The sequence below is a fragment of the Mesocricetus auratus genome, unplaced genomic scaffold (genome assembly GCF_017639785.1).
Source record: "Mesocricetus auratus isolate SY011 unplaced genomic scaffold, BCM_Maur_2.0 Super-Scaffold_100027, whole genome shotgun sequence".
NCBI lineage: Eukaryota > Metazoa > Chordata > Mammalia > Rodentia > Cricetidae > Mesocricetus > Mesocricetus auratus.
Window position 1 is genome coordinate 3,281,652 of NW_024429208.1, and position 26,462 is coordinate 3,308,113.

The 26,462-nt window shown below is 50.0% G+C and overlaps 3 protein-coding genes across 9 annotated transcripts; 1 reads left to right on the forward strand and 2 right to left on the reverse strand.

Moving 5' to 3' along the window:
* Positions 1-80: 80 nt before the first annotated feature.
* Daxx (death domain associated protein) lies at positions 81-5,549 on the reverse strand. Of its 6 annotated transcripts, none has more exons than XM_040732208.1 (8): positions 5,412-5,549; positions 3,820-4,042; positions 2,722-3,556; positions 2,427-2,638; positions 1,953-2,202; positions 1,450-1,837; positions 1,133-1,325; positions 81-303 (listed from the first exon to the last, which is right to left on the reverse strand). In XM_040732208.1, exons 2-8 carry the CDS (start codon positions 4,024-4,026, stop codon positions 244-246), a joined length of 2,145 nt encoding a protein of 714 aa, XP_040588142.1. In that variant the 5' UTR covers positions 4,027-4,042; positions 5,412-5,549; the 3' UTR covers positions 81-243. The 6 variants fall into 6 exon arrangements, with proteins under 6 accessions (XP_040588142.1, XP_012979776.1, XP_012979775.1 ...); XM_013124322.3 differs by lacking the exon at positions 5,412-5,549 and adding an exon at positions 4,971-5,071 and having other exon boundaries at positions 2,001-2,202; XM_013124321.3 differs by lacking the exon at positions 5,412-5,549 and adding an exon at positions 4,971-5,071.
* LOC121134377 (translation initiation factor IF-2-like) lies at positions 4,992-10,847 on the forward strand. The gene is made up of 3 exons (XM_040732533.1): positions 4,992-5,668; positions 7,172-7,218; positions 10,837-10,847. The coding sequence occupies exons 1-3, from the start codon at positions 4,992-4,994 to the stop codon at positions 10,845-10,847; spliced, it is 735 nt and encodes a 244-aa protein (XP_040588467.1).
* Positions 10,848-12,813: 1,966 nt separating this feature from the next.
* Smim40 (small integral membrane protein 40) lies at positions 12,814-22,198 on the reverse strand. Of its 2 annotated transcripts, none has more exons than XM_040732212.1 (2): positions 21,455-22,198; positions 12,814-12,950 (listed from the first exon to the last, which is right to left on the reverse strand). In XM_040732212.1, exon 1 carries the CDS (start codon positions 21,731-21,733, stop codon positions 21,491-21,493), a length of 243 nt encoding a protein of 80 aa, XP_040588146.1. In that variant the 5' UTR covers positions 21,734-22,198; the 3' UTR covers positions 12,814-12,950; positions 21,455-21,490. The 2 variants fall into 2 exon arrangements, 1 of the variants encoding a protein (XP_040588146.1); XR_005871319.1 differs by lacking the exon at positions 21,455-22,198 and adding an exon at positions 14,271-14,396 and having other exon boundaries at positions 12,817-12,950.
* Between the last annotated feature and the right edge of the window lie 4,264 nt (positions 22,199-26,462).

A 26,462-nucleotide genomic window follows, 5' to 3' on the forward strand; every position in this document is an offset into this window, starting at 1 on the left:
CAGGGAGGACTCGGGGAGAACCCTGAACCCGGTGGCAGCCGTCGGAGCAGAAACGCGAGGTAAAGACAAGAACACAATAAGAAAAGAAATTCATTGTTTATTAATGTGTCTGTGTAAAACAATCTGGTTCTTTGTCAAAAGACACACCACCGAGAGGGAGGAGCCCAGTCCATCCTCTGCCTCCTGCCATCTTCAGACGGACAGCCAAACATTCTGGAGGCCAGGCAGGGAAAGCAGGGGCCGCTAATCAGAGTCTGAGAGCACGATGATCTCTTCGGGATCGCACTGCGTGGCCACGCTCATCTGCAGAGGAGGCAGGGGGAGGAGTCAGGTTAGAGACAGGGAGGCAGGCCGAGCCGTCGTGGGACGCAGAGGCAGGCTGATCTCTGCAGGGTTCCAGGACAGCCAGAGCTACATGGAAACAAAACGAAACTAGGATGGAGGGCTGGAAGAGTCGGCCACGAGCAGCACCGGCCGCTTTGCAGAGGACCTGGGGTCGGTACCCAGACTCACCCAGCAGCTCAATCACTCTCTGTCTTCTGGAACCCCAGTTCTTGAGGACCAGGTGCCCCCTTCTGGCCTCCACTGAGCACCAGATACAAACATGGTACACAGACAGATGCAGACGAAACACCTTTTCATATAAAAATAAACCAGCTTTTTTTTCTTTTTTCTTTTCTTAAGGCAGGGGTCTCATTATGTAACCTTGACTAGCCTGGAACTCACTGTGTAGACAAGACAGTTGGCCTTGAACTCACAGAAATCTGCCTGTCTCTGCCTCCTGAGTGGTGGACTTAAAGGCATAAACCACTATGCTGTGCAAACTAAACACACACACACACACACACACACACACACACACACACACACCCCTAGGATGGGGAAAGAAGAGACGTGGGAGGTGCAATACCTCCACGTAGAGGGAAGGGACAGTAAGAAATGAATTGTTGCCAGGTACATGTCTCTAATCCTAGCACTCGGGAGGCAGAGTCAGGTGGATCTCTGAGTTCAAGACCAGCCTGGTCTACAAAGCAAGTTCCAGGACAGACTCCAAAGCTACACAGAGAAACCCTGTCTCGAAAAACAAAAAAAGAAATGAATTGTCAGGGAAACACAGCAGCCCCCAACTTACCTTACAACTATAAGGCCGGGGGGACTGCGCCCGGGGGGCCTGGGTCATCAGGGACGGAGAAGAGCTGCAGAGGGAACTGCTCACCAGGCCATGGCTGGGAGAGTCCACCCTTGTGGAGGAGTCAGCCACAGAAGCCATGGAGGCCGCCAGGTTCTTCCCATTTCCCTGCTGAGCCGTTTGCTTCTCTACATAGCTAAGGAAGAGAGAACGGACGGGAAGGGGCCCCAGGCTGAGGAGCGCCCAGTATCCCCCAGAAGACCCTGCCCTCGGGCCTGTCAGTCACAGAGCCTGCCTCCTCGCCTCCCGCCTGCTCTTACCTGCTTGCCAATGGTCCAGACCCCAGCGGCTGCTTTTCCTTCCGAGGTCTCTTGCATGGGGGACTGGAATTTTGCCAAGTGTGAGAAGAGACACGTCCATTGAAGGACGTAGAGGTGACCACATCTGCCCCGTTTTCCAAGATGGTGGGAAGGGGATCTTCTGACTGTTTCCTAGAAGAGGAAACGCCCCTTTCCGCAGGGGAGGGGGTGGCGTCCTCTAGCTGAAGACTCTGGGACAGAGGACTCTCTTCTCCCAGGAATGGCTCTTGGAACTGCTCCCGGCTGCTCTCAGCATCTGTGCAGGGAGGGTCTGGGGACGCGGCTGTCCCTGGCAGTCCTCTGTGCTGCTGTTCCTCTTTTGAGTCCCTTCTAGTGGGGCTGTGATCTCCTGCAAAAGAAAGGGGGGGCAGGCATGAGGAGTGGGCAGGCGGCTGTGCAGGGGAGGAGTCGGAGGGCAGGGAAGGCCAGCAGAATGACACATGCTGTCCTGCTTACATATGTACCTGCTCCTCCTCCCTCCTCCTCCTCCTCCTCCTCCTCCTCCTCTTCACCCCCCTGATCTTCCTGCAGCCGCTCCAGGTCCTCATCTTCATCTTCAGTGGCCTCCTCCTCCTCTTCCTCTTCCTCCTCTTCCTCTTCCTCCTCCTCCTCCTCCTCACTCTCCTCCTCCTCCTCCTCCTCCTCGTCGTCGTCGTCGTCAGTCTCAGCTCGGGAGGTAGTAGCGCATTCCTGGGATGCCAGTCCACTAGGACCCTGGGGGACAAAGGAGTGTCTCGTAAGGAATCCCCTTCCCCAGAGTCTGTGGCAGTACTAGGACTCAAACCCCGGACCTCGGGAATGCTAGGTAGGCAGGCCACAAACGGGCCCCACCCTGGTTCTTAAACTGATCCCACACTCGCCCCATCAGTCCCCTGGAGTCCCTGGTGGCCAGCGCAGGGGGAGGACAAGGTCTCTGACAGGTGCTGACCCTTCCGTACCTCACCCGAATCCAAGGAGGCTTTAGGGGAACCCGAAGAGCGGGAAGCGTTGCCTAGGAGCCGCGCCCTTCTCTTCTGCCTCTCGCCCTCCTCACTCTGGTCTTGCATCATTGCGTATTTGGAGATGACGTCATCCAGCCGGCTCATGGCCAAGCTCCGGTTTTCCCGAAGGCGACGAGCCAACGTGGGGTCTGACAGTGCAGGGTCAACGCCTGTGCGAGGGAGAGAAAGCGGGGTCGCGGGCGCAGCCCACGTAACCTAAGGGACCCGAGGAGGCATGCCCACGGCTTCCTACCTGGCTTGTAGTCATCTGTGAGGTGGCAGCCGAAGTTGTAGATGAGGTCAAGGTGGCGGCGCTCCTGTAGCCTGACGCCCACGTCCCGGAAGGCATCCTGAGCCATGAGCTGGAGCTGCTGTCGGGGAAGGCCGAGACTGTGCCGGGTGGCGGCCCTCTCCACAGCCCTCAGCACGTCTCCGTAGTCAGGAAAGGCATCAGGCCCTGGCTTGTTGATGAGCCGCTCAATGCTCCTGTTGACCTCGGGGTAGCGTGTGCCGCGGTAGGGGATTCGCTGCTCTATGACCCGGCCAGTCAGGGAGGAGCAGTCCTTCAGCTCACACAGCCGCCCGAAGAGCCGGATCAGTTTCCTCTTCAGGCGGGCCTCCTGCAGGTACGTGGAGTCGGGGTCATCCAGTTCCGACAGTTCCAACTCCTTCTCCTGCAGACGCCGTATCTCCGCCACATACAGCGCCAGCAGCTGCTCCAAGCGCTGGATCTGCCTGCGGGAACCCCGGGTCCTTGAGGCCTCGGGGGCAGTGTTTCCGGGGGCAGCGTTTGCACGGTCGGAGGACTCTGTGGGAGGGTTATCGCCAGAGGGGTCACTGGGCCTGGAGGATGCGGGAGCCAAGTTCAGCTTCTTCTTACTTGAATGGGCTTTGAGAACAGTGCAGAGCTCATTAATGTAGACATAGAGCTTAGCTGGCCGGTTCCGAGCCCGGGACAGGACCCGGGACAGGATGTTGCAAAACTCTGCAGAGGCCAGAAACAGAGACTGGGCACGCTGCTGCTGTTTGTAGAGGAATGGGACCACCTCAGGGTGGTCCGACGTCTGCACCTTACACAGTTCGAGGAACTGAAGAGTTCGTGGAAAGGATGGGAGACAAAGACATTAAAAAAAACAAAAACACGGAATTAGTGGTAAAGTCGGAACGAGAGAGCTAATCCCCTTTCCTTTCCATCCTCCTGTCAGGTCATAGTGGTTCACAGCTTTTATCCCAGCTGTCAGGAGGCAGAGGCAGGTGGGACTCTGTGGGTTCAAGGCCAGCCTCATCTAGACAGTTCCAGGCAGGCAGTGAGACAGTCTCAAATACAAAAGGAGCCTTTCCCAAGGCTTACCTCTTCAAACAGTCTCTCGTTCTCCACCTTGTAGCACTTCCTGCCACCTGAGTTACCGCTTCCTCCATCCCCACGGGACTCAGAGGGACCAGAGGCTTCTGGCCCCGGTGAGGCCGCATTGGAGGGCAGCTGTGAGGGCCCGGGTTGAGCAGTCGCTTCATCCTCATCGTCATCATCCAGCACAATGATGCTGTCAGCGGCGGCCATGGGGGATCAAATCCCCCTAAGGAAGGAAGGGTTGGAGAGTCAGAACTCTGGAAAGAGAAGGGGTCACACGAAGAGCCTCCTCACTCCAGCAGGTGCCCTGGGCCTGCCAACAGCTCAGTCCTGCCCTAACCGTCTTCAAGGCCCCTCTTCACCAACTACAAGTTTCAAGCAGTTCTGGGGGCAAACCTCCGGATCATCTGAAATCCCCAAGCTTAACTCCACCCCTCCATCAATTTCCGGTCTGTCAGTTTTGTTTTCCCCTCTGTCAGCTAGGAAGTTTTGTTCTTACTCCCACACTGGCCTCCGAGTTTTCCTGTCGGTACCCCCTGTCGCCCTCAAACACCACGATGGCTCCACCTGGAGTCTTTCCCTTTTTGTTTTGTTTTTCAAGGCCGGGTTCCTCTGTGCAACAGCTGGACCTCACTCTGTAGACCAGGCTGGCCTCGAACTCACCTGCCTCTGCCTCCCGAGCGCTGGGATTAAAAGGCGTGCGCCACCACCGCCCCGAGCTCCTGCGAGTTTCTCCCTAACTCCCAAGTCCGGGACTCCGCGGTGAAGCCGGGTCCCCTCCTCTCTCCCCGCCTCCAGGCTTCCCCATTTTCCACCTCCCACTGGGTGTCCTCAAGCCGGGACTTCAAGGCTGGAGATGCTCACCCTAAGTCCCCTCCCTCTCACCGCACCCCGGTCGGCCCCCCCAATTCTCAGCCACTAGTAACCGACGGCGAGCCCACCCCCAGCACCCCTGATACCTGGGCTTCCGGCCCCATGTGGGGCCGGTCCTGGCTCAGCTTCCCGCCAAGTCCCCCGCCCCCAGTTGAGCAGGCCGCCTCAGTCCCCGGGAGGGCTCGCAGGGGAGCGCTGGGCGCGCAGGCCCCGCCGACCCCTCGCTCTGGCCACGCCGGCCCCGCCACCCCCGCTCCGCGCACGGACGGCCCGGCCCCCACCTCTGAAACGGTCTCTCGAGGATGCCCTCACCACGGATCAAAGAACCTCGCATGGTTCCCTCCACCTTCCTTCCCCCCCAACCCCCACCGCAGGCCCCACTACGGACCGGAAGCCGCGGAGCTTCCGCCCGACACACCTGGGGGCGGCCATGTTGTTGTACGGAACGCGCCCCGGGGGCCACGAACCGGAAGTGCCGAGCGACCCGCCCACCCGGGACGCGGCTCGCAGCGCCCAGGCGCCCGAGGGGGCGGGGCTCGGGGAGACCGGGCGCGCCATGTTGCCGTACGGCACCGGCCTGGCCCGCAGGGCTCTTCCTCGGCGGAGGCGTGGAGCTCTTTGAACCTGGAGCTTCCCGAAACCACTCGACTACTCAGGAACTCCCTGCCTCGGGCCTCCCCGACGCCGTCTGGTCGAGCCCCCACCCCCACCCCGCGGGGTACCTCGGAGCTGGGCTCTCTCCAGCTGTGCAGGGCTCCAGGGGACGACATAAAAGACTTTGCTCTCCTGCCCCGGGTTGGTGCAAAGCCTGGCACTCGCTACTGTGCGAGCCTCGGGCCTGGTTTCCCCGCCCGGTGGCCTGCGCTCGCCCTTCCCCTCCAGAGGGGCGCGCACCTGGAGGCCGCCCACCAGCCCCGGCTCTATGGCCAGGCGCTTGCACACGCGCGTACAAACGAGCACAGCCTGCTGCGCCAGTGAGGTATGGTTATTATTGCGGTCGGCGACTCGCGGCCCAGGCTGCACCGCAGACGTGACGGGCGAGCCCGCTGGCGGGGACTGCGGCCCTCTGTCCCTCCCAGGGTCATCCTGGCTGTGCCTCGCGGTGGGGTTTGCAGGGCGGGGCGCGGGATGAGCTGGCGCGGGCTTGCGGAGGAGCAGTGCTAACCGCCGGGAGACGAAAGGAGGCTCATGAAAGCCCTCGGGGCTGCTCCTCCTGCGGGAGAGCTGCGGAGAAAAGGAGGGGAGGGGGAGAAGACTGTGACGCCCGCGGGGTAGGGAGGCGAGGGCCGCAGGTGTGCGGATGAGGATGCGTGGGCCCCCTTCGCGCTAACATCGCGCCTCCGCATCCTCCGCGCTCCTCAGGTGGTGGGCATCTTGCCGATTTGCGGGACCAAGAAGCCCAGTGGCTCTTGCTTTAAAGAAACCCATCTCGCTGCCTGTCCGGTTCGTTGAGCTTACGGCATTTAAATTGGGAAAAAGAAAAGTTCTTCAATGGTTAACGGGACTCTAAAGATACTGAAGAATTTAATTTCCATATAATTTCCATATCCTTGGGTTTCTCAGAATGGGTTTTCCTGAGTGGATGCCTGAAATGAAGATTGCCCCCCTTTTTTTTTCTTTAATTATTTTTTTAGTTATGAGTGCACTGTCTGCATGTATGCCTGCAGGCCAGAAGAGGGAGGGCATCAGATCCTATTATAAATGGTTGCGAGCCACCATGTGGTTGCTGGGAACTGAACTCGGGAACCTCTGAAAGAGCAGCCAGTGCCCTTAACATCTGAGCCATCTCTCCGAGGATTCCCTATCTTTTCACAGTTATTTTCTGTTTTGTGTGTGTGTCCCTGGAGGTCTCTGCACGGTGTGAGTGCAGGTGCCTAAGAAAGTGAGAAGGGGGACCCAGCCTTTGTGAGCACCTGTTGCTCGGCCAGGACCTACACAGTGACCAGTCATCTGTACCCCCAGCCCCAGGGACTCCAATAGGCATGCTCATAATGGACACACACACACACACGCACGCACGCACGCAGGCCAAACATCCATACACACAAAGTCAAATAGATACTGACAGCAAGTCCTAGGCTGTTGGATCCCAGCCCCCACAGGGTGTGGGAACACCAGACCTTGAGCAGAGACCCACTTCCCCTTCTGCCTGGGAGTAGGCAGCTGTAAGACAATGTTTAGTAAAAACATGTTTACTAAAAATGATACAATAAGTTCCTGGGAAAGGCCTTCCCACGGAAACCGCCCTGACCTCGACCTTGTCCAGAGACTAACCACACCTTCAAAAACCCACACACATCCACCTCTGGGGTCAGAGCAGAACCAGCCAGGGGAGAGGAGAGAGCAGAAGCTTCTCTGGTGGGAGCTTTTCTTAGGAGGTTTTCTTGAACCTTTTTGGAGCCTGTTTAAAGTTTTCTTTATATCATTGAACGAGTCTCTGTGTTGTCAATACCCGACACCCTCCGCACGTTCTCGGACATAGGCCGCGCAGCAGACGTGACAATTGGAGGTCCCACCGAGATCGTGAAAGCGAGGTAAGTGGACAGGGTCGTCCCGTTTGCCAGCTAGGGACAGATGGAGGAAAATAGGAAAAGAAACAATGGGAAATAGTCCCTGGAAGTTTAAATTACAGTATCACGTAAAAAAGTTGCTTGAAGAACAGGGGACTACAACCATGGCAGGCTTTTTAAAATGGATTGAACGAGGGAGCCCATGGTTCATTACTGGGGAAGGCTTAAATGTCCCAGATTGGGAGGATGTTTACTATGATATTCAGAGAGCCGGGTGTTGGTGGCATACGCCTTTAATCCCAACACTCGGGAGGCAGAGATAGGAAGGAATGAGGCCATCCTGGTCTATAGAGCAAGTTCCAGGACAGCCTCCAAAAGGATAGAAACCCAGTCCAAAAAAAAAAAAGAAAAAAAGAAAAAAGAAAAAAAAGAAATGAAAAAGAAAAAGGGTAAAATAAGAAATATAAAAAATCTCCAGTCTTTCGCCTGATCCACTGAGGTCAGGAAAGTAAAGGGGAACTGAGAGATCTAAAAGGCTAGCCAGTAAGGCTATGTGGATGTGTTAAAAAGGGGTACCAAGCTAGGGGTACCGGATTAAATCTCCAGGCCTTCGCCTGACAAAGGTCAGGAAAGTAAGGGGACCCTGAGAGATTGCCCTCAGATGGGGGGTGGATTGGATTAAATCTCCAGGCCTTCGCCTGACAAAGGTCAGGAAAGTAAGGGGACCCTGAGAGATTGCCCTCAGATGGGGGGTGGATTGGATTAAATCTCCAGGCCTTCACCTGAGAAAGGTCAGGAAAGTAAGGGGACCCTGAGAGATGGCCCTCAATTGGAGGGTGGATTGTGTAAATCTTAAGGCTTTTTGCATGAGGGAATATCCTGGGTTGAAAGTTGGATTGAAAATGGGTGAATAGCCGGGCGTTGGCAGCACACGCCTTTAATCCCAGTACTCGGGAGACACAGGCAGGCAGATCTCTTGAGATCAAGGCCAGCCTGATTTACAGAGCAAGTTCCAAGACAGCCTCCAAATAATACAGAGAAAAAAAAATTGGTAACAAGCTGGGCGGTGGTGGCACACGCCTTTAATCCCAGCACTTGGGAGGCAGAGGCAGGCGTATCTCTGTGAGTTCGAGGCCAGGCTGGACTGACAGCCTCAAACAATACAGAGAAACCCTGATAAAAAAATGGGTGAAAAAAAATTTGTAACAGTAAAGAGGTACTGGTATTAAGTAAAGAAAAAGAAAAAGACAAAGGTATATGGAATGGAAAATTTTGTTTACATTTAAGTTCTATTTTGTGAGTCATCTCTAAAAACTTTTGGCCAAAAGCCTGGCCTCTCTACCTTGCATCTACAGAGTTACAAGGAGTAGGTACGGCTGTACCCCATGACTGTAGCTCAAATGGAGGAATGATAAAAACATATAGGACTTTTTAACCTTTTTAGTTCAAGGATTGGCTGGAGTTGTTCTTTTACATAGATTTCAATTAAGGAAACTTCATTGCAACAGACTAATCATGACCTAGGGAAAAAGGATGACTGAAAGATGCATGTATGTTCTGAATGTATGGTGTGGCCACACCGGTATGTATGAAATGTGATTGTGAATGCGTGAGTGTGAACTGATTATATGATTAAAAGGATACTTAAATCCCTTCAAAAATAGTTAAGAAGCTACCTAGATTGTGTTAAATATAGCCAAAAGGAACATCCAGCCAGTCTGTTAATGTTTTAACAGAAAAATTTAAGATACAAATGAGGCCTTGTCAGCTAGTGAGAGTTCTACAGGTTAGATTGGGAAAGACTGCTCACAGACTTCAAATAATTTTCAAAAGTTATTTAGTAAGCCCAATTTACCTAGATAGTTAACCAAGGAGGGTAGACAAATCCTTCTACTGTTATGGTCCAGCTTCAACAGTTCAAAAAAGAAAATTTTTTTAGAAAATAAAAAAGGGGGAATAATGTCCCCAGTCCCCACATGACTCATCAAATAATACACTCCTCATTTAAAAATTTTATAATGTGAATGCCAGTGAGCTTCAGACAGATTCTGGCATGATGGAACTTGAGCAACCATTGCTCAGATCAAATGGAGACATCCATACACTAGACAGTGGAGAAGACCCTAATTTGGGGTCGAGGGCATGTTTGTGTTTTCTTGCAGGAAAGGAATAGAGCTTCAGCAACTGTCAGACCATTTAGTGAGATGCATGGAGCAGAGAAAAACTGGACCTGAGACCATGGGAGCCTACCTAAGCCAGTTTGAGTGAGATCTCCTAAATCAGTGTTCCTGATTCTTGATGTCATCGAATCTAGAGCCCAAGAAAGAGAGAAAACAGTCGGTTCGAGATTTCCAATTTCTCAACAGACCTGCTGCATCAACCTTCTGGACCCATGAGTTTTCATCGTAAAGCCAACAGAGAAAAAAGGACCCATTTAAAGCATTTGGACATTGGTATGGACTATGATGAGTGGCAAAAGCCTCTTTTCAGTATTTGAACAGGACATGGTCACTTGAAATATCAGACTTGATGGTTCCTATTTCTGGAATCACGACTAGGCCAGTGTATTTTTCTGGAGAAATGCAACTTGTCCTAATGCGACAACTATTGTTCATATTTTTCGTAATGCTACATGTGTAACATCAATGATTGTACCTAATGTATCTGTGCAAGTGCACTTTCTAAATGCTTTCCTGAGCAGATCTTAAAACGATTGGAAACTTTATCAAATTGTAAATGTAAATCACATGCGGGTTACCCTTGTAACAGACGAAGGCTGGTAGAATGTTATGGCCCAGATCTGGTGATGGGTATGGTAATGGAGAGGCGCTATGTCAATGGGGGTCCTGGAAATGGTGGCAGTGGCGGTAGGCATTCTGGCTTTATGCCGAGCTCAAACGTGCCTTGTTCCAGAGACAAGAGATCCGTAACCAAGTATTGCTTAGCTTAGCCCATGGCAATCCCGATAGCCATGAAGGTTGGTTACAGATGATTTAAGGTTGGGGTATCTCCGATGACGGGCAACCTGTGGGGAAGACCCCTCCCACCTAAAACAGGGGTTCAAGGTCCCCCAAAGACGGGAAAGGGAGGGTGACCCTACTTGACCTAAGCCAGGAGTGCCTCATTTGAAAATAAAAAGGGGTGAATTGTGGGAACACCAGACCTTGAGCAGAGACCCACTTCCCCTTCTGCCTGGGAGTAGGCAGCTGTAAGACAATGTTTAGTAAAAACATGTTTACTAAAAACGATACAATAAGTTCCTGGCCACTTCCCCTTCTGCCTGGGAGTAGGCAGCTGTAAGACAATGTTTAGTAAAAACCTGTTTACTAAAAATGATACAATAAGTTCCTGGGAAAGGCCTTCCCACGGAAACCGCCCTGACCTCGACTTTGTCCAAAGACTAACCGCACCTTCAAAAACCCACACACATCCACCTCTGGTGTCAGAGCAGAACCAGCCAGGGGAGAGGAGAGAGCAGAAGCTTCTCTGGTGGGAGCTTTTCTTAGGAGGTTTTCTTGAACCTTTTTGGAGCCTGTTTAAAGTTTTCTTTATATCATTGAACGAGTCTCTGTGTTGTCAATACCCGACACCCTCCGCACGTTCTCGGACATAGGCCGCGCAGCAGACGTGACAACAGGGTCTCTGTGAGTCGCTGTTAAGTCAACAAGTGTTGGGCGCTGCCCTGGAACCACGCCATGGCGAGATGGCGCTGACATCCGCCTGACAGTTGCAATGACAACCCTGCTGCGCATGAGCAGGAGCTCCCTGCCCACGAGGCCGGGGGTGCCTGTGCCTTACGTCACCTCGGGTGACATAATTGGACCAGTAATTAACTGCCACGTCCGAGGCGAGAGAAACTCTCTATATAAGGAGAGTCCCGTTAGGGCGTGGGGTCTTCGCTTTGTGATAGCTTATGCTCCTCCTCTCAGGAGCAATAAAGCTTACTGCAGAAGGATCCTGATCGTGTGCCGCGTCATTCTTGCGGGCGAGATAGAGCGCGGGACAACTGGTGCCGAAACCCGGGAAACTGACCAAGCCATCGTCCGCACCATCGAAGACCCCTTGGAAACGAGGAGGATTCAGAACTGCAGGCAGGTAAGTTCGGAGAGGTATGCTGATCTGGGACTTTGGTCTGGGGTTGTCTCCGCCTTGGGAGGGTTTGCCTGAAGCAATCGTCCTCCTTGGTATTGTTCTTGTCTTCTTTATACTGGTCACCTAAGCCTCCTGTAGATAAAGGGGCCTGAACAGTCTCTTCTGTCCTTTGCTTTCGTTTTTCCCCATTTGCTGTAAGACGGACGTAGATAAGCCGCGGTCATCTGTACCATTGGTAACGGTGGTGATTAGTCAGACGTAGATAAGCTGCAGCCACCATGGGGTCCTCTCAATCCATATTAACTACCTTGGAGACTGTATTAAAGCAGAGGAATATCAAGGTTGACAGAAAGACGTTACGGAGCTTTGTCAAGGAGGTCGATCGTGTGGCACCCTGGTATGCCCTTTCTGGCTCTCTCACCCTGGCATCATGGAATAAGTTGGGGAGGGATCTTGATCGACACCTAGAGCAAAGAGACCTAAGGATAGGGACCAAGGCAGTATGGAAACTAGTGAAGAACTGTATTGAGGATGAAGCTTGCCAGGCGGCCGTTGTAGAGGGTCAGGCCATTCTCGAGGTAACCCAGGATAGCATGTCAGAAACCGAACGTAGTGAGAGGTCAGGCGCGCGCGAGAAAACGGAGGTATACAAAAGAAAAACTAAGAAAAAGAGCCCTCCTGTTTTAGGAGAGAACATTATAGCAAAACCAGATGCCCTTCCTGGCCTTTCCACTAAAGGGACAGGTCAAATGTATCCTTTTAAAGAACTGGAGGCGCTGAACCTCGGCAGCTCCGCCAGTTCTGAGTCTTCTGATTCCGAACAAGACTCTCTAGGCCCTGGAGATGAGACAGAACTAGAAGAAGAGGCTACAAAGTACGAGGCGGAGAGATATCACCCGGATGGGGAGTTTTTCTCTAAACTGCTACCCAAGGGCAAGGCCTCAGCAAAAGCGATAGCAACTCCATCTGCTCCGCCTATGCCGCTCTCTCCCCCCCCTTATGAAGGGCGTTTACATAGTTTCTCCTTTTTACCTGAAAAAATTAGAAGAAAGGTCCATCTCACCTTCCCCGTTTTCGAAGTAGAGAATGGAGGGCGGGTACATACTCCGGTTGAGTATAAACAGATAAAAGAATTGGCAGAATCGGTTCGTAATTATGGACCTAATGCCAACTTTACTATTATGCAGATAGAAAGGCTTGCCTTGGATCCCCTAACTCCTGCCGATTGGCAGATGGTGGTGAAGGCAGTATTACCAAATATGGGGCAATATATGGAATGGAGAGCATTATGGCATGAGGCTGCCCAGTCACAGGCGAGGGCTAACGCCATAGCACTCACCCCAGAGCAGAGAGAATGGAATTTCGATCTGCTTACAGGACAAGGAGTCTATGCTGTGAACCAAATTAATTACCCTTGGGGCGCATATGCTCAAATAGCCACCCTGGTAATTAGGGCATGGAAGTCACTTACGCAGAAAGGGAAGGCAGGTGGACAACTTACCAAGATTATACAACAACCTCAGGAGCCGTTTTCCGATTTTGTGGCAAGGATGACGGAAGCGGCAGGAAGAATTTTTGGAGATACAGAGCAGGTTAAGCCGTTGATAGAACAGCTCATCTTCGAGCAGGCTACACAAGAATGTAAAACAGCAATTGCCCCTAGGAAAGGAAAAGGTTTGGATGATTGGCTCAGGGTATGCAGAGAACTCGGAGGACCGCTTACTAATGCAGGCTTGGCGGCTGCCATTCTTCAATCACAAAGAAAGCCGACGGGCTTCAAGGATCGGAGGCTCTGTTTTAATTGTGGAAAGCCAGGGCACCTAAAAAAAGAATGTCGAGCTCTAAAAAAGGGTCAGGATACTATCTGTGCCAGATGTGGGAAAGGCTACCATAAGGCAAGCCAATGCAGATCCATAAGAGACCTTAAGGGCAATCTCCTTCCCCCCCGTAAACCAGGTACAGCTGACCAAGAGCCAAAAAACGGCCAGGTGGGCCCCCGATCCCGGGGCCCGCAAAGATACGGGACTCAGTTTGCCAAGGCCAGTTCCGAGGAGGAGACGACTCCACAAGAGACGTCAGGATGGACTTGCGTGCCGCCACCTCAGTCCTACTAATGCCACATATGGGGGTCCATCCAGTGCCTGCGGCACCTTTGCATCCCCCATTGCCTGATGGTATGATAGGACTTATAATAGGCCGTGGTGCCCTTACTGCGCAGGGACTAATTGTACATCCTGGAATAATTGATAACCACCATATTCCAGATATTCAAATTCTTTGTTCCAGCCCCCAAGGTGTTTTCTCCATCCATAAGGGGGATAGGATAGCTCAGCTTGTATTGCTTCCAGCAAAAGATCAAATTTCACAAGATATAAAAGGTCCGATGGGATCCACAGGGACGGACTCGGCCTATTTAACTGTGGCACTAAATACAAGGCCTAAGTTAACTCTTAGAATTAATGGCAAAAGTTTTGAGGGCATTTTGGATACAGGGGCTGACAAAAGTATTATTTCAACACATTGGTGGCCAAAAAGTTGGGCGGTCACACAGTCCTCTCATTCTCTACAGGGGCTGGGATATCAATCCAGCCCTGACATCAGCTCTAGTGCCCTAACTTGGGAATCCTCAGAAGGACTGAGAGGCCAATTTACCCCCTATGTCTTACCCTTACCAGTTAATTTATGGGGTAGAGACATCCTAACAGAAATGGGCCTTACCTTAACCAATAATTATTCGCCCTCAGTTAGAAACATGATGGAAAAGATGGGGTTTCAAGAAGGCCGGGGCTTGGGACGTCTTGAGCAAGGCAATCCCCGCCCTATATCACCCCGACCTCATGAAGGTAAAACGGGCTTGGGTTTTTTCTTGAGCGCCACTGAGGCAGCACGACCCATACCATGGAAGACGGAGGACCCGGTATGGGTTCCTCAGTGGCCATTAACCTCCGAGAAACTGAATGCCATCATGAAAATAATTACAGAACAGCTTTGCCTTGGTCATATAGAACCATCCACTTCGCCTTGGAATACTCCGATTTTTGTTATCAAAAAGAAATCGGGAAAATGGCGCTTGTTGCATGACCTAAGGGCCATTAATGTACAAATGTTACTATTGGGTCCGGTCCAGCGAGGATTGCCTCTACTCACTGCCCTGCCAAAAGGGTGGCCCCTTCTGATCATAGATATTAAGGACTGTTTTTCTCCATACCCTTACATCCCGTTGATCGCCCGCGTTTTGCCTTTACGGTACCTTCTTTAAATCATGCAGAACCAGATAAGAGATACCAATGGAAAGTTTTGCCTCAGGGAATGGCCAATAGTCCAACCATCTGTCAGCTCTTTGTTGATCAGGCACTTGCCCCAGTTAAAAGACAGTTCCCGCAGGTCCTGTCTATCCATTATATGGATGATGTGCTGTTATGTCATCAAGATCTTACAGTTTTACAGCAAATGTTCCCTGTCTTACAAAAGCAATTAAGTCAATGGGGACTTTCCCTAGCCACTGAAAAGGTACAAATAACCGACTCCGGATCATTCCTGGGCTCGGTTATCCGACCTGATTTCATTAGACCACAGAAGGTTGAAATTAGAAAAGATAAGTTACAAACTCTAAATGATTTTCAAAAGTTATTGGGTGATATTAATTGGCTAAGACCTTTTTTAAAAATTCCCACCATTGAATTGAAACCTCTATTTGATATTTTAGAAGGGGACCCGCATATCACCTCCCCAAGGAAATTGGATCCCTCGGCAAGCGAGGCTCTTTGCAAAGTCGAGAAAGCTATAACTCAGGCCCAGCTGGATAGGATAGATTATACCCAGCCAATTTTGTTATGTGTCTTGAACACACAAGGTCTACCCACCGCCGTTGTTTGGCAACAAGGGCCTTTATGCTGGGTCCATCCTCGAGCTTCCCCTGCTAAAATTGTTGATTGGTATCCAGCTGCTGTTGCACAATTGGTTATAAAAGGCATTAAAATGACAATAGAATACTTTGGTCTGGAGCCTAATATCATTGTTAGCCCCTATACTCCGGATCAAATACAGGTTTTGGCCGCCACCTCTAGCGACTGGTCAGTCCTATGTGCTTCATTTTCAGGGACCTTTGATAATCATTATCCCAGGCATCCACTTTTACAGTTTGCTTTGGCCCAGCCTTTAGTTTTCCCAAAAATTACCTCTAATACCCCAATTAAGAATGGGATAGTAGTATATACAGATGGTTCTAAAACAGGACAAGGGGCCTATGTTGTAAATGATATGACTTATATAAAACATTTTCCTGAATCTTCCCCACAAGTCGTTGAATGCCTCGTGGTATTAGAAGTTTTACAACAATTTATGGGCCCACTTAATATTGTTTCAGATTCATTATATGTAGTTAATGCAGTTAAAATTCTTGAAACTGCCGGGTTGATTAGACCTTCTAGTAAGGTGGCTCACATATTTGAAGCCATTAGAGCTGCTCTGCTGCAAAGGCGGCATCCTTTCTTTATTGAACACATAAGAGCTCATTCTGGTCTTCCCGGCCCCATGGCAAAGGGAGCACGCTCGCTGATCAAGCCACTAGACTTGCAGCTGTTGCGCTTTCTTCACCCATAATAGCTGCAAAAGAATTTCATAATAAATTTCATGTTACTTCAGAGACATTACGCAGACGCTTTTCTTTAACCAGAAAAGAAGCTAGAGATATAGTGATACAATGTCAAAATTGCTGTCAGTTTTTGCCTGTCCCCCATCGAGGAATTAACCCGAGAGGTTTGATCCCCTTACAAGTTTGGCAAATGGATGTTACCCATTATGTCCCTTTTGGTAAATTGCAATATATACATGTTTCTGTTGATACTTGTTCTGGAATATTTTTTGCCACCCCACTTTCAGGGAGAAGGCTTCTCATGTGATTCAGCACTGTCTTGAGGCCTGGAGTGCCTGGGGCAAACCCCGCTGTCTTAAAACCGACAACGGGCCTGCCTATACTTCACAAAAATTTAAACAATTTTGTGCACAAATGCAAGTTACTCATATTACTGGATTGCCCTATAATCCTCAAGGTCAGGGCATCATTGAGAGAGCACATCGGACACTTAAATCATATTTATTAAAGCAAAAAGGGGAGCAATAATGGAGCTACCCCCTGGACCGAGAGTGGCCATAGCCATGTCACTCTTTACCCTGAATTTTTGAACTTGGATGATTCAGGGATGAGTGCGGCTGAGCGACATTGCACAGAACCTAAAAGGCCCAAGGAATGGGTGAAATGGAAAGATGTGCTAACTAATCAATGGAAAGGCCCGGATCCTATCCTGATAAGGTCCAGGGGAGCTGTCTGTGTTTTTCCACAGGATGAAGACAATCCGTTCTGGGTTCCGGAAAGACTCATTCGTAAGATGGGGAACCCTGATGATAATGATCATGGCTCAAGCCTGGAGGGCAACAGGAGAAAGAAGATGGGGAATCATGTCGACCTTTCCCCTCCCCATGCCGGTGATGTATAATGCACAAGTGTTTCCTAGATTTTTTTTTTCACCAATAAAGAGCTAGGGCTAGCTTATTTGCCCCAAGATAATCAGATTCATGCAGTACAAGAAAATCGCTCCCTCTCCTTAAGAGGAAGCTTATGCTTTCATTTTTCCAAAGTAAATGATAATAAAAATAGTATTAACTGTGTTAATTTGAGGAATCAATCGGCTGCCTGGCAAGGTGAGGCTAGTTGGGGAACTGATTTAGAGATTGTAGCCAATGCATCCGATGTTGGGCGCTGCCGGTTAGTACTAATGCTACTCCCCATGATCAGCCAAAGTTAGCCCCATTTTGTAAAGGGATTCAATCAGAAGAGTATATCCTGCCTTGGACTGAATGTCAATCTAGGTATTAACACTGGGTAGGCCCTAATACCTTCACTTTCTCACCCAGCCTAGGGCATCATTTTTTGAATATGACACCCTTGACAACTTGGGTCAATCCCTTTGACTCCTATGGTAATGATAGGAGGAGGAGCTGGGGAAAAAGGACAAATCTCTTACAATTGGAAGGGCAAATTTTCGGGGGATCTGGCTCCGGCACTTGGCAAGCTTCAGATATGAAGCATAAAGAATTTATTAGAAAAGAATATGCCCCATCACCAGTTTGTGTTTGGCCCCCCTTTTTATGGATTGTAAGCAATAATTTTATAGGTGAGAATGAAGAATTAAGATGTGATACCAAGAGCTGCTTTTATACATTATGCTGGGATGCCACGAAATATTCTTATGCTGTGGTGACTAGAATGCCGAGGTTTGTGCCCGTGCCGGTGAAAGCCCCGAGTAGCTTGTCTCTGCTACGCACAAAAAGAGATTTCGGCATCTCGGCCATAATTGTAGCCATTGTGGCCACTACAGCAGTGGCTGCCTCTGTGACCGCCTCGGCAATGGCCCTATCCACATCTGTACAAACGGCAGATACTCTTGATGGTCTTTCATCATCAGTATCAGTGGCGCTCGACCGACAAAGTTCGGCAAATACTCAAATTCAGGGAGGGTTGATGCTGGTTAATCAGCGCATCGACCTGGTTCAAGAACAATTGGATATTTTATGGCAATTGGCGCAGTTAGGATGTGAATATAAAATGCCTGGACTTTGTGTTACATCAATACAATATGAAAATTTTATTAGAGCGGCTAATTTGTCCAAAAGTCTTTCTCAGTTCATTTTACAGAATTGGACATTCGAATTTGAACAGATACTGCAGGACTTGAGAACAGCGATCCACCAGAATTGATGTCTCCCTACAAGAAGGACTGTCGTCATGGATCTCTTCTGTCTTCTCTTATTTCAAGGAATGGGTGGGGGTGGGACTCTTCGGGATGTTTCTCTGCTTCGGGATGTTTCTCTGCTTCGGAATGGCAATTTTATTCTTTTTGTTTTGCAAAATGTTCAAAAAGGCAAAAACAGATAAAGTCATGATTACACAGGCACTCGCGGCTCTAGAGTATGGGGCCTCGGCGGAGGTCTGGCTCACCATGTTAAAGCGTGGAGAATAGCCTTTGATTATCCCCATTTCATTCTGGCTTTCCCTGTCACCTTGGCAGACTCCGGCTATATTTCTCTGCCCCTGCTTCAATAGATCAGCCTTTGCACCTCTGAGTCCGAAATGTTTTGGACATTTGCACCAGAGAAGGTGATCATTGATATTGCAGCCTTTGCACTCCGCTGAGCTCGTCTCATTGCACGCGGAAAGGTGCTATATGGGGTATATTCATCTGTTTCGAACCCTGATGGGCTGCAGAGCCTGACGGTGATCAACGGATGTAGGCCATTCATCTGGTTTCTGTCTCTGGTGACGAGGTGGCCATTAGCTGTCGGCAGAACAGCCCTTGCACCCTCAGCGACTTTGTTGCATTGCACGAGGATGGGTGTTTTAGCCTATGCAGCCCAGTTGGGACACTTTTGTGTGCTTTTATTAAAATAAAAAGGGGGAGATGTTGGGCGCTGCCCTGGAACCACGCCATGGCGAGATGGCGCTGACATCCGCCTGACAGTTGCAATGACAACCCTGCTGCGCATGAGCAGGAGCTCCCTGCCCACGAGGCCGGGGGTGCCTGTGCCTTACGTCACCTCGGGTGACATAATTGGACCAGTAATTAACTGCCACGTCCGAGGCGAGAGAAACTCTCTATATAAGGAGAGTCCCGTTAGGGCGTGGGGTCTTCGCTTTGTGATAGCTTATGCTCCTCCTCTCAGGAGCAATAAAGCTTACTCCAGAAGGATCCTGATCGTGTGCCGCGTCATTCTTGCGGGCGAGATAGAGCGCGGGACAAACAAGCCCATCCTGTTTTCCAGTCCAAGTGCATCCTGTTCTCTAGTCCTGGCTTCCTGCCCTGACCTTGCCCCACTGACTTCAACATCCAGCAGAAGGAAAACACGCTCTCTTCCACCTGGGGTTTTTCTACTGTGCTGTAAGCCTGTATATAAGGCTGTTCCCTCTCTACAATAGGGAGAGACCTCTTAGTACTTGCAATAAAGACACACACACACATTCTCCTGGCAACAAAGGCAGCACACGTGTTCTCTTAGCACAAACGACAGGACCCCTTGTCTTTCATTTCCCGATACCTCAGACTTGCTCATGGCGCCCGAGGCTGAGAGAACATGGAAGACGAGGTTGGAGGGATAAATGTAAGATCTGGAAGATGGGGGAAGAGTGCTGACTGACTTGGGGGTGAGGGGGATGTGGGGAGTAATGGAGGTGACCATGACCAGGATACATTAATATAATGAATAAAAATAAGCATGAGCTTTACACTGTTTGGTCGCTTCTGTTCTTGTAATAATTCCAGTTACTCAGAAGAACTTTATCTTATGTGTGTGGGTGTTTTGCCTGCGTGTATGTATGTACACCCTGTGCGTCTGATGACCACGAAGACCAGAAGGGCACAACTGACCCCTGGGGCGGGAGTTGGGAGCCTCATGCCGGGAACGAATAAGGTTAAAGGTGGATGGTAGCTGGGGGGACAGAGCCCTGGGCTGGAGTGGGTCTGGGAGTTTAGGGAAGCTGTGAGAGGGGCCAGGATGCCAGCCTTGGGCTTTCGCTTATCTAAGGGGTACTTATGAATAGGGACCGCAGGGACCTGGTGGCCAGCAAGGGCTCTGATATGCTGAGAGGCGCCATAGGTACATGTCAACAGAGAGCCTATGTCCCTTTGTCCAGAGGCAAGGGAAATAAGTCCTTTTTGCAGACAGCAACCTGCTCACAAGTTCCTAAGGAATTCCGGCTTTTTATCTGGCTGCCAGAAACCCTCCCACTGTCCAATTTGAGGTGGGCCAAGGTTATCACTTCTGGACACATGCACTGCCTGAGACCAAACATGTCCCAGCCGTGTCACTCCTGAAGCCTTAGAACACCACAGTCACCTGCACGGTCATGTTTATTGCCGTACAGCTCGCCGCAGGCGCACGCCTTTAACCCCAGCACTCAGGAAGAGACGTAGGCAGATCTCTGTGAGTTCGAGACCAGCCTGGTCTACAAGAATGAGTTCCAGAACACTCTCCAAAGTCACAGAGAAACGCTGTCTTGAAAAACCAAAATTAAAAAAAAAAAATGGAAGCAGCCTACATGTTCACCAACAGACAAAAAAAAATGTGGCCCACATGTCCAGCAGGGCCTTAGCTGGGAAGAAAACTTAAATCGTGACATTTGCCAGGGAGACAAAGGAAATGGAAGTCACCCTAAACAAAATAAGATACATGCAAAAGGATAAATTATTTGTTTTATTCCCTCATATGTGGGTTCTGGATTTAAATTTACATACTACATGTATACAGATGTGTGTGTGTGTGCTCATGTGTGTGTGCGTGCTCGTGTGTGTAAGACATGACCGTATAAAGGGGAAGAAGATGTCTGGTGACTGAATATGATCAAAATACATTGTATGCATATAAGAAGTTTAAATTTAGGGGGCTGGAGAGATGGCTCAGAGGTTAAAAGTAGTGGCTGCTCTTCCAGAGGTCCTGAGTTCAATTCCCAGCAGTCACATGGTGGCTCACAACCATCTGTAATGAGATCTGGTGCCCTCTTCTGGCATGGAGACAATGTATGTAGAACATTGTAAAACCTTAAAAGGAAAAAAAAAAGCTTTAAAAAAAAAGAAGTTTAAATTTAGCCGGGCGGTGGTGGCACACGCCTTTAATCCCAGCACTCGGGGAGGCAGAGGCAGGCGCAGATCTCTGTGGGTTCCAGGCGAGCCTGGTCTACAGAGCGAGTTCCAGGACAGCCTCCAAAGCAATACAGAGAAACCCTGTCTCAAAAAAAAAGTTTAGATTTGGCCGGGTGGTAGTGGCAGGTGCCTTTCAGCAGGCGGATCTCTGGTCTACAAAGTCAGTTCCAGGTCAGGCTCCATAGCTACACAGGGAAACCCTGTCTGGGGGGGGGGAGCGGCAGGAGAAAAAGTGTGTGTGTGTGTGTGTGTGTGTGTGTGTGTGTGTGTGTGTGTGTGTGTGTGTGTGTGTGTGTGTGTGTTGCAGAGGATATAGAGCCTGGTTCCCAGTTCCCACTGTAACTCCAGCCCCAGAGGATCCAACACGCTGTAGCCTCTGTGAGCACCTGCACTCAAGGGCACACAAACAGACACACGTTTACATAAACATCTGAGATCCCACCCCGATCTCTCCGAAGCCTCCTTTCTTACCTCAGCAGCAAGGACAGGGTGTCTATAGGGAGCCGCTCACAGTTCCAGCGCCGCCTCCTCCTCAGGTGTCTTCAGGAGCCAGTCCCGAAACGTGGCCCACGGCAGGGGCCACAGCAGTTTGTAAGCAGCCTCCAGCATCAGCAGCGTCAGGAAGAGGACCAAGAAGGCGAGGAAGACCTTGTCCAGAGCGCGCCGCAGGGGGCCCCGAGGGGGAGTGGGACCCTGGGCGAACGCCAGGAACACATCCCCCTCCTCCACACCTCCCTCCTCCTCTGCCATCCTTGCCCACTGCGGGACAGCTGGCTGGCTCAGGGCGGGGACCGAGGGCTGGCTCAGCACTGCCAGGATTAAAGGGCGTGGCCGCGATGACCCTGCACCTGCTAGGTTTGACCCTAATTCCAGGTAGAAAGGAGAGAAAGGCTTTTGAGTTTGGGGGCGATTTTTTGTTTCTTTATAAGTTTTACTATGCTCGTGCGCGCGAACCTTGACCTGGCTGAGCTGTCTCTCTTAATCGCCTAACCTGCTGTGAATGGTCACACTGCGTGACCACTCAGTCCTGTGCAACTTTACCGGATATAACTCTGCCTTGGAGACAGAAGACGCATTACAGACACTTAAACTGGAGTGGACGGGCATTCCAGCCTCTAGGTCCAAGTCCTAAGGTAGAAGTAGCAAGCCCTCTCCTGATGGAGAAGTAGCAAGCCCTCTCCTGATGGAGAAGTAGCAAGCCGCTGTAACAGCTGGAGCAAGACCCCCCCCCCCCCAAGGGCGTCTCTAATCCAAGCAGGCTGGTTTCCTCCTGCTGGGTTTCTGTGGGTGGGGCTAAAACCTAACCAGGCTGAGCGATGCACGTCTGAAATCCGACCCCGCAGGATGCTAGGGCCGGAGGATCAGGATCGCTAGGAGTCTAAGGTGAGTGTTTACATAGGTGAGACTCTGTCTCAAAAAACAAGATAAAACAGCAAACCATCTGAGTAGTTAAATGGAAATAAAACTTTAAAAAAAGTCCTAAAAACGAACGAACCCTGGCTTCTGGTCCTTCGGTGCCAGGGCGGCAATTTTAATTGGATTGAATATACTGACGATGTTTGTAAGAGGAGCTGTGATTGGTCGGATGGCGAATGTGGACTCGGGCCACCAAAGGAAGTTTGTGTTGGGTTCTAAACAGGTACTTGTGTGAAGCTTGTGCTTGGGGAACTGAGTTCACCTGACTCAGGGGAGCCCCCTCTGGCATCAGAAGATAGCCGCCAAGGACAGTGGAGACTCCGAGCACCAGGGGGCTCACGTTTTTAGCCTCATGCCCAATTCTGAGGAAGCAGGGTAGGTTTGAGGTAAGAATAGGGGGGCTTATGGGGACATGGGACAAGCGAGGTGCCTTGTGCTCAGGGGTGGTCAACACCTCTCGGCTGAGGGAGATTTCCAGCCCAGTCAACATCCTGTAAGGCCTTTCTCTCTCCTGAAACCTCTGTTCACCCTGGTTTGACTCTATCCAAGGCACCCTGTAATTGCACTGGGTAAGTTGATGGAAAGGGGCTCCCCTGCAAGGCGGGGCCGGCCATTAATCCCAGCACTCGGGAGGCAGAGGCAGGAGGAAATCTGTGAGTTTGAGGCCATCCTGGTCTACAGAGCGAGTTCCAGGACAGACAGGGCTACAGAGTGAGACCTTGCCTTTAAAAAAAAAAAAAAAAAGGCCGGGCGTTGGTGGCACACGCCTTTGATCCCAGCACTCGGGAGGCAGAGGCAGGCGGATCTCTGTGAGTTCGAGGCCAGCCTGGTCTACAGTGTGAGTTCCAGGACAGCCTCCAAAGCCACAGAGAAACCCTGTCTCGAAAAAACCAAAAAAAAAAAAAAAAAAAAGGACAGGGTGAGTGGAGAAACAGAGAGAGTCCCACAGATGTTACAGATGTAACAGAGTTTGGCAGAGGTAGCAGGATTTGAGGGTTGGGGGTGGGGCTGTCTACCAGGGCATCCGTGTGAGAAAGGAAAACTTGAGCATGTGTAGAATAGAAACTCTAACCTAATTTTAAGGTCTGACTTCTAGTTGTGTCTCCCCCTTTTCTCTTCTCTGTTTTTGTTTTTAAAAGAAAGCGTGTTATGCCAGTCGTGGGCAGCCCACGCCTTGTTGCACCTTTCCCCCATGGGGGTCTGTTGACTTGCTAGTGACTAGGAGCTTCTAGCAAAACACCTCTTGTCCCCTCTCCCCACTGAGGCCTGCATGCAAGTTCTTGTTTTCCTGTCCATCCTTATTGTCTAAAGGCTAATTCCTGTTTTCGGCCCACCCTTTGCAGGAGGGCCCTGGGAACGTAGGCTTCTGACCTTGGTGGCTTTCCACCGTGCCTGCCACTGGTGTATAAGGCTCCGCTCTTGTTAAAATAAACGCCATTCTCCTTTTAAGAATGAGCTGCTGTCTTTGTGTTCATTTACATCCTTAGCCCCTCGCTCGGATCATTGTGAAGTGTTGTAGCGCTGTAACCAGGAACACCAGTTCCCTACAACACCTTTAATCCCAGCATTCGGGAGGCAGAGGCAGGAGGATCTCTGTGAGTTCCAGGCCAGCCTCCAAAGCAATACAGAGAAACCCTGTCTGAAAAAAAACAAAAAAAAAATTTATAATCCAGGCTGGCCTTGAACTCGCCATGTAGCCAAGACTTTTGGAGTGTCTGTGACTTTCACAGTCTGCAGAGAAACAATCCTTGGGAGGCAAGAAGTCAGTTGGGCTCACTATGGCCATAGAAGACGTTGGTTGAAACTTCTGCAGTGGTTGATTTCAGGCATATTTAAGCTCAGCACAATTTGGTGAAAACTACCCTGGTGATAATCAACTCAGTCCCACATTCACAGCAGAGCTTACAAAGACATCTGCCTGAGGAACAAAGTAATCCAAATACAGACACTGAAACTCTTTGTAAAATCTCTAAAATTAGGTTCTATAGACTGACTGAGAAAAACAAATTTACAATAAGGGTCTGCAGAGGGTCCAGTATGAGAAACGTCTTTAGCCACACAGATAGTGCAAAGTTTACCAGGCTAGGAAACAGCCCACAGCAACCTTCTGAGCAGATGAAGGTGTGTCATAAAATCACGTGCACTTAACATTCCAGGTTCCCCTAGTGCTTATCTGTGAGCACAAAGACCGCACCTCCTCTTACAGGTTTCTGAGTTTTGTCATGATCCCCATGGTATAAACAGCGCCCCTTAACAGCAGGAAGTAGTTTGAAAAGAACAAAGCCCACAATCCTAAATATTGTTTATAAATGTTTGTTTGCATTTATACAGGGTTGGTTATTGCTACAAATTTAAGGTCAATTTTGTCATCTCTAAAAACTTTTTACAAGGTATGGCTGTAGCCTCTGAGAAAAATAACAAAAGCCTATAACATGGCCTGAGAGCCAAAAAAAATCTGTATGGAAGATTCTATAGAGTAGCAAACAGCTCAAACAAAATTTTAAAAAATAAAAAGGGGGAGATGTTGGGGCCTAGCCCCCACAGGGTCTCTGAGTTGTTTGTCAGATGATAGCCACAGGTGCATCCTGTTTTCTAGTCCTGGCTTACTGCCCCCACATTGCCCCACTGACATCAACATCTAACAGGAGGAAAACACGCTGTCTTCCACCTGGGGTTTTTCTACTGCGTTGTAAGACTATATATATAAGACTGCTCCCTCCTACAAGAGAGAGACCTCTTAGCACTTGCAAAATAAAGACACTTCTTAGTACAAACAGCTGGACATCTGGTCTTTCTTTTCCTGATACCTCAGAGTTGCTTGTGGTGAGGGCGCCACAGCACACAGACACACATGCAGGCAGAACACTGTATACATAATAAATACATTAGTTAAAAAATAAAATCAGAATACAGGACAAAAGCAGCCTGGTGCTTCACTTAATTTTTTCCTCTTTTTTTTTTTTTTTTTTTTTTTGGTTTTTTGAGACAGGGTTTGTTTCTCTGTGGCTTTGGAAGCTGTCCTGTGTCACGACCACCTCGACCAGCAAGGAAGACGCGACTCAGGAATCCTTCTCACAAGCAGTTTATTCAGGACCTTGAACAAATCTTCTGACCCCAGGGAGTGCCCGCCCACAGCTTAAAAAGGCCCTTGGGCGGCCAACCCCGGTAAGCGATGTGGCAACAGCAGATAGGTCCACATACGAGGAAGCAAGCCTGATATCCAGCCTTGACCAAATAAGGAGTTGTTTATCACAGAGAGCACTTGCTGTCTGGCTAGCAAAAGGTGGAAGCCAGCACCGTCTTAAGGGTGCAGCACTTCGCAGCTCTCTACAGTTCCCCCTTTTTTGTTTAAAATGCAACAGGCAAGAGTAGAGGTCTGATCTCTGACAATGACAGGCACATTGTACTGATTTTTGTTTGGTGTCATCCACTTAACAAACATCAGACCCGTCCGATACCCTTTTTTCCAGAGGCGGGACTCTTGGGTACCAACCCGCATGCAATCAGACATGCTCTTCTCTGGGTCATTATTAGCTGACTCAGAGTGCAGTGCTCTGCCTCGCATCCTGAGCATATTTAATTAGTTTTTAAGGTGGCTGTAACCATGCCTGTGTGGGACTGTCCTGCTTCAATAGCGGTAAAGGCCTGAATGATTATGGCTGCATTGTGTCTTTTTGTGTGACTCTAATCTTACATAGAAACCACAAGCACTTGCTATCGGGCTAGCAGAAGGCAGAAGCCAGCACCGTCTTAAGTGTGTGGCACTTCGAAGCTCTCTACAGTCCTGGAACTCGCTTGGTAGTCCAGGCTGGTCTCGAACTCACAGAGATCCGCCTGCCTCTGCCTCCCGAGTGCTGGGATTAAAGGCGTGTGCCACCAACGCCCAGCAATTTTTTCCTCTTCTATTTCTATTTCTTTTCTCTCTCTCTCTCTTTTTTTTTTTTTTTTTTTTTGAGACAGGATCTCACAGCATAGCTCTGGCTGTCCTGGAACTCATTATGTAAACCAGACTGTCCTTGAACTCACAGATCTGTCTGCCTTAACTCTTGAGTGCTGGGATTAA

What these genes read in the sequence shown, in the direction of transcription:
- Daxx (XM_013124323.3), bottom strand. Translation starts at nt 4,026, where the DNA reads ATGGCCGCCGCTGACAGCATCATTGTGCTGGATGATGACGATGAGGAT. An exon ending in ACGAGAGACTGTTTGAAGAG is followed by an intron (nt 3,557 to 3,819) that starts GTAAGCCTTGGG and finishes CGAACTCTTCAG; the next exon opens with TTCCTCGAACTGTGTAAGGT. An exon ending in CCCGGCCTTATAGTTGTAAG is followed by an intron (nt 304 to 1,132) that starts GTAAGTTGGGGG and finishes CCTCCTCTGCAG; the next exon opens with ATGAGCGTGGCCACGCAGTG.
- LOC121134377 (XM_040732533.1), top strand. Translation starts at nt 4,992, where the DNA reads ATGCCCTCACCACGGATCAAAGAACCTCGCATGGTTCCCTCCACCTTC. An exon ending in CAGCCTGCTGCGCCAGTGAG is followed by an intron (nt 5,669 to 7,171) that starts GTATGGTTATTA and finishes TCTCGGACATAG; the next exon opens with GCCGCGCAGCAGACGTGACA.
- Smim40 (XM_040732212.1), bottom strand. Translation starts at nt 21,733, where the DNA reads ATGGCAGAGGAGGAGGGAGGTGTGGAGGAGGGGGATGTGTTCCTGGCG.